At 44.2% G+C, this 6,860-nt stretch overlaps 1 protein-coding gene across 1 annotated transcript; it reads left to right on the top strand.

The window, feature by feature from the left end:
• The first annotated feature begins 4,015 nt into the window (after positions 1–4,015).
• Positions 4,016–5,460, top strand: LOC119326489 (senescence-specific cysteine protease SAG39-like). Its single transcript, XM_037600126.1, has 2 exons — positions 4,016–4,455; positions 4,869–5,460. The coding sequence occupies exons 1-2, from the start codon at positions 4,016–4,018 to the stop codon at positions 5,458–5,460; spliced, it is 1,032 nt and encodes a 343-aa protein (XP_037456023.1).
• The last annotated feature ends 1,400 nt before the right edge of the window (positions 5,461–6,860 follow it).

Below are 6,860 nucleotides of genomic sequence, written 5' to 3'. Positions count from 1 at the left end.
TGGACTTCTGGCGTACCGTTGTCCTGGCTCCTGAAGTAACGGAGCAAGTGCCCGGAAAGTGCCTGATACGTCTCCAACGTATCTATAATTTTTGATTGTTCCATGCTATTATATTATCTATTTTGGATGTTTAATGGGCTTTAATATGCTCTTTTATATTATTTTTGGGACTAACCTATTAACCGGAGGCCTAGTGCCAGTTTCTGTTTTTTTTTGCCTATTTTATAGTTTTGCAGAAAAGGAATATCAAATGAAGACCAAACGGAATGAAACCTTCGTGAGGATCTTTCTTGGACCAAAAGCAATCCAGAAGACTTGGAGTTGAAGTCTGGGACTCTACGAAGAAGCCACGAGGCAGGAGGGCGCGCCCAGGGGGTAGGCACGCCCCCACCCTCGTGGGCCCTTTGTAGCTCCATCGACGTACTTCTTTCGCCTATATATACTCTTATACCCTAGAAACATCAGGAGGAGCCACGAAACCACTTTTCCACCGCCGCAACCTTCTGTACCCGTGAGATCCCATTTTGGGGCCTTTTCTGGCGATCTGCCGGAGGGGAATCGATCACAGAGGGCTTCTACATCAACACCATTGCCTCTCTGATGAAGCATGAGTAGTTTACCATAGACCTTTGGGTCCATAGTTATTAGCTAGGTGGCTTCTTCTCTCTCTCTTTGATTCTCAATACCAAGTTCTCCTCGATGTTCTTGGAGATCTATTCGATGTAATATTCTTTTGCAGTGTGTTTGCCGAGATCCGATGAATTGTGGGTTTATGAACAAGATTATCTATGAATATTATTTGGTTCTTCTCTGAATTCTTATATGCATGATTTGATATCTTTGCAAGTCTTTTCGAATTATCGATTTAGTTTGGCCTACTAGATTGATCTTTCTTGCAATGGGAGAAGTGCTTAGCTTTGGGTTCAATCTTGCGGTGTCTTTTCCCAATGATAGTAGGGGAAACAAGGCACGTATTGTATTGTTGCCATCGAGGATAAAAAGATGGGGTTTATATCATATTGCTTGAGTTTATCCCTCTACATCATGTCATTTTGCTTAATGCGTTACTCCGTTCTTATGAACTGAATACTCTAGATGCATGCTGGATAGCGGTCGATGTGTGGAGTAATGGTAGTAGATGCAGAATCATTTGGTCTACTTGACACGGACGTGATGCCTATGTTCATGATCATTGCCTTAGATGTGTTCATAATTATGCACTTTTCTATCAATTGCTCGACAGTAATTTGTTCACCCACCGTAATACATGCTATCTTGAGAGAAGCCACTAGTGAAACCTATGGCCCCCGGGTCTCTTTCTTATTATATTACATCTCTTTTATTTTACATCGCATCTCGTTTACTATTTTGCAATCTTTACTTTCCAATCTATACAACAAAAATACCAAAAATATTTACTTTACTATCTCTATTAAATCTCACTTTTGCGAGTGACCGTGAAGGGATTGACAACCCCTTTATCGTGTTGGTTGCAAGGTTCTTAATTGTTTGTGCAGGTACTAGGTGACTTGTGTTGTCTCCTACTGGATTGATACCTTGGTTCTCAAAACTGAGGGAAATACTTACGCTACTTTGCTGCATCACCCTTTCCTCTTCAAGGGAAAACCAACGCATGCTCAAGAGGTAGCAGTGTCGAACCCCGGGTGGTGGAGCAGTACGCTAGGGCCTACCTGTGGTATCTTCTCACATGGGTCATGTTTCCAGACTGCTCTGGGGACACTGCCCTATGGGTGTATCTCGACTTCCTAAAGGACTGGGATGCGGGGTACAGTTGGGGGGACACCGGCCTCGCCTACCTATACCGTTCGGATGTGTGCTGCTTTAGATCATGTCATCTTTCTTAAGTTTATTTTTGTTTTTAACCATAAACTTGATCCATATTATGTTCTTGTTTCATTATTATTGCAGAAGGTCGTCAACAAATGTCGCAAGTTGGTGGGCCTGCTTGGGTGTGCTACCTCCTCTGCTGATGCTTATGATCATGCAGCCCCGATGCATACCCTCGCTTCATCGAGCCATGCCGCCTCATCGTCTAGGGTGGTTGAAGAGGAGGAGGAGGAGTACGAGGACGAAGAAGGTGACGATGAAGAAGAGGACGAGGAGGGAGCAGAAAATGAACAAGAGGAAGAAAAGGAACAAAGCGATGAGGAGGAGGAGTACGACGGCGATGACGGACCTCCACCAACTCAGACAACCCATCTTGAGAAGAGGAATGCGTCGAAGAGGGATTGGGAAAGTCCATCCCCGTTTTAGAAACCGCGTCCTCCTCACCGCAAGAAGAAGGCGGCTGAGAACCGTTCAAAGAACAACGAGAACCGTACCTCAAAGAGGGGAAGTAGGAAGTGAAGTTGCTGCCGTTGAACTAGTCCGTTGATCTAGTTAAACTTTTTATGTTGGCTTCGTGAAACTATTTGGTATTTGTTGAACTTGCTATGTAAAACTTTGAACTTGCTATTTGGTATTGACATTGAACTTGCTATGTAAAACTTTGGTATTTATTGAACTTTCTATGTTTCTTAGTTGAACCATTTGCTTCGTGAACTATTATTCATGTGGAGCTGTGATACATATGCTTGTTGTTTTTAAGTCTATAAAATTGTTATGGCAAAAAAATTGAAGACAAAATACAAGTTATGTGCAGAAAATGCACTATGATCAGACCCTACCGCCAGGCCTCTTGGCGGTAGGGTTGCACATCCTACCGCCAAGGCCTCCGGCGGTAGGGGTCCTCACTCCACGGCCCTGGGTACTGAGACTTGAAGTGGCAGATGTTTTACGGTAGGGTTGCACACCCTACCACCAGGGCTCGTGGTGGTAGGGTTGCACATCGTACCACCAAGGCCTCTGGCGGTAGGTCGCATGTCAGGTCAGCATCTGGGCATTGGCGGAACGACGGCTATCGTTACCCTACCGCCAAAGGTTCTGGCAGTAGTCTAGGTAATCCTACCACCGCATTCCCAGGCGTTAGGAAAAGGGTCAAATGTCAATAATGATTAAATCGGGGCCAGATCCGGCTAAACTTGATCAAAAGGGTCAAAACATGAAATTTAGCCACCGGGTGGAGGCAAACAACCAGCTAGACAGAACGAGCATGCCCGACCAAAAAGGAACGACACTGACGCCGGCCAAGCAATCCTCTCACCCCCAACAAGACCGAACAGGGCCTACCAGGCGGATGCAAATGGTCAGGTAGATAGGACAAGTAGGCTTGGCAGCAAACAAATGACACTGACTCCGTCAGCCGGGCAGACGAGACTCAACCGGTCGAACAATCGACGCCAAGGGGACCTACGCATGTTCCCGGCCCACAGAAGCCGTCAAGGAGATGAGACACGAATTAACCAGATCGGACGACGGCAAAGCCGGCAGGCAGACAAAGTATACCACCCTTACGAGATCAGACCAAGAAAATCGCCCAATGGCCCTAAAGGCGGATAACATCTTTAAAGAAGTAATGTCTTTTTTTTGTGAAACTTTAAAGAAGTAATGTTGGACTGTGAAACTCCAGGCTATATACGTGTACTACACACTTCATCGGATCCAAAAGATCCAACGCGTTAAAAAAACATGTCCAACCGCTACAAAATATGTTACCGCTTTGGCCGGAGTGTCAAATATATATATTAGCATCCCACATGCTTGTTTAACGAGCAAACTAGACGTTCAACATTCTTCGACGAAATAATAATCCATGCCTTTGTTTAACAAGAATTAGTCTCTGTTGTTCTCAGCTCGTCCCCCAAGCTAATTCATTCCTTTGTTTAACAAGAATTAATCTGATGTTCGTCCTCTCACGGCACGCAACAAATCACTCTCATCCTTACATAAAATCTCAGCAGTTCAGTACAACCGAGCCATCACTTATCTGATCCCTATAAATATGGTCCACATTACACCGCCAATTATCATCAAACAAGATAGATCACCACAACCTCCTCGATCTCTCACCCGCAAAAAAAACCCTCCTCGATCTCCACCTTCTACCCCGGCCGGCATGGCTAGCTACTCACAAGGTTTGCTCTTCGCCATCCTCGCATGCGCCTGTGTGCTTACCACTCTTGCAGCCCGAGACCTTGCCGACGATTGGTCAATTGTCGCGAGGCACGAGCAGTGGATGGCCAAGTATGGCCGTGTGTACAGTGACGTTGCTGAGAAAGCACAGCGGCTAGAGGTGTTCAAGGCCAATGTCGTGTTCATCGAGTCGGTGAACGCAGGGAACAACAAGTTCTGGCTCGAGGCTAACCAGTTTGCCGATATTACCAATGATGAATTCAAGGCCATGCACACGGGATATAAGGCGCCGGTGGGTGGCAACAAGGGCAGGAAGACGGGGTTCAGGTATGCGAACGTTAGCCTCAATGCTCTCCCCGCGTCTGTGGACTGGAGAACAAAAGGCGCGGTCACTCCCATCAAAGACCAAGGCCAATGTGGTAAGCACATATTCAGACAATGACACGTGACCATTGTCAATTGTTCAAGAATTCGATTCTAGAAATATTCTAGGGAGTGCTGATGTTACTGAAGTTTCATAAGTTTTAGCTATAGTTCGCCAAAATGACCAATGTTTATGCTGGAGGTAAGCTGAAATCCAACCAATTTATGAGAAAACTTGATAAAAGTTCGTATAATATTTGAATTGGCTCAGATTCGTGTTTGGCTGATTTTTGTTAACAAAAATGAAAATATTTCCATACCTGCTGGCTGAAATTTTGAAATTTCAAGTTTAACTGGAAATGAGAACAATGCACATGACCGTACTAGTTTACACTATCTTATTCAACTATTCTTGTCCTTTTTATGGACAGTGACTAACCTATCAACACCTGTGTAACATGGAATATTTCAAGGTGTTGTTGGGCCTTCTCCACTGTGGCCTCCATGGAAGGCATCGTGAAGCTGAGCACCGGGAAATTGATCTCACTATCGGAGCAGGAGCTGGTGGACTGCGATGTGGACGGCATGGACCAGGGGTGCGAGGGCGGGCTCATGGACAACGCCTTCGAGTTCATCATTGACAATGGTGGCCTGACCACCGAGGGCAACTACCCCTACACGGGCACTGACGGTAGCTGCAACTCCAACAAGGAGTCCAACGCCGCAGCGTCCATCAAGGGGTACGAGGATGTGCCGGCCAACGATGAGGCGTCGCTTCAGAAGGCGGTGGCCGCGCAGCCCGTGTCCGTGGCCGTCGATGGAGGGGACAACCTCTTCCGGTTCTACAAGGGCGGCGTGCTCTCCGGTGATTGTGGCACGGAGCTCGACCACGGCATTGCGGCGGTCGGGTACGGCGTCGCCGGCGATGGGACCAAGTACTGGGTGATGAAGAACTCGTGGGGTACATCATGGGGCGAGAATGGCTTCATCAGGATGGAGAGGGACATCGCCGACGAGCAAGGCCTCTGCGGACTCGCCATGCAGCCTTCCTACCCAACGGCATAGCGCTTATATACTCCTACCTTTGAAGCCTGTGTATACACATATATACCACCTGCATGATTGTGTAAACCAGTATTTGATTACGTATTTATATATGTATGGAAAGAATAATACTAGCTATTTCAATATACTACCTCTGTTTCATGTATTAGTTTTTCTAAAGTCAAATATTTCTATGTTTGACTAAGTGTATAACAATTTTTTTAAGTCACTTGCTATTATTTGGGTGATGTATTAATTTATACTCGCTTCGCTCACAAATATAAGATGTTTTGTATATTTAAATATGGAGAAATATAGGCATTGTTTGATTCATAAGTCCTAGGACTTTTTCTAGTCCCAACTAAAAAGTCCCTGGTCCATAAAAAGTCCCTTCCTGTTTGTTTCCAGGGACTAAAAAGTCCCTAGTCCCTCCCTAGAGGTTATTAAATGACTCTGTTACCCCTAGTATACAGAAAAATAACAACCAAACAACACCATGGGGCGGCGGGGCAATGGGTGCAGGGAGGGGTATTGTTGGAAAAGTCTCAAAAAGTCCCAAAAAAGACTCTCCTTGAGAGTCTTCTTCATTTAGTCCCAAAAAACAACTTTTAGTCCCTAGTAGTCCCTCATGTTTGGTTAAAAAGTCTCTAAGAAAGACTTTTTCTAGTCCCTACACCAAAAAGTCCATGGAAACAAACACCCCCATAACTAGCCCATTCGGTGATGGAAAAAGGGAAGAAAAAGAAACGAGGAGGGAGGGGGGAGTGGGGCGAGTATATCGCGCATTAAGCGAGAGAGTAGGATGTCTCGCTGAAGGGGTCTACAGTAATCGGTTCGGCCCATTCGCGCATAATTAACAAAGGAAAAAAGAGAGAAGAAAAGTGAGCGCAGGAGACTCGAACCCTGGTCTCCTGGTATCAAGCACGGTTAGCCACTGGCTTGCCAAGAGTTCATTATGAACCAAGCTTTCATTGTTTCTTCTTCATTTTTCCAGGTTTTTTCTGTTTTCTTTTTCTTCTGTTTTTTCAGCAGCTTTTCTTTGTTTCCACAGGGTTTTTTCAGTGTTTTTCTTTGATTTTCTTTATTTATCTATTCCTTTTCTATTTTGTTTTCTTTTTCCGTCTATGTTTTTTTTCATTTTTATGCACTTGTTTCATCCTTTTTTTCTTTTATTTTTTCTTTGGTTTATTTTGTTTCTTTTTGCTTTTCATTTTTTTATTTTCTTTTCTTTTTTTTGGTTTTCATTCCACATTTTCTTATATATGTCAACAATATTTATCTAACACACGTTTAACATTTTTCCAATACCAATTTAACATTTTGTAATACCAATATATACACATTTTAAACATGTTTTCAAATAAAGATTAACAATTTCTAATACATGGTTAACATTTTTTCTATGCATTTAAAAAATTCAA

This window comes from Triticum dicoccoides, chromosome 6B (assembly GCF_002162155.2).
Source record: "Triticum dicoccoides isolate Atlit2015 ecotype Zavitan chromosome 6B, WEW_v2.0, whole genome shotgun sequence".
NCBI lineage: Eukaryota > Viridiplantae > Streptophyta > Magnoliopsida > Poales > Poaceae > Triticum > Triticum dicoccoides.
The sequence above is the reverse complement of the archived record's forward strand: the minus strand, read 5'-3'. Positions and strand labels throughout refer to the sequence as shown.

Coding starts and splice junctions, on each gene's coding strand:
- LOC119326489 (XM_037600126.1), top strand. CDS start 4,016: ATGGCTAGCTACTCACAAGGTTTGCTCTTCGCCATCCTCGCATGCGCC. Junction 4,456..4,868: donor GACCAAGGCCAATGTGGTAA/GCACATATTCAG, acceptor GAATATTTCAAG/GTGTTGTTGGGCCTTCTCCA.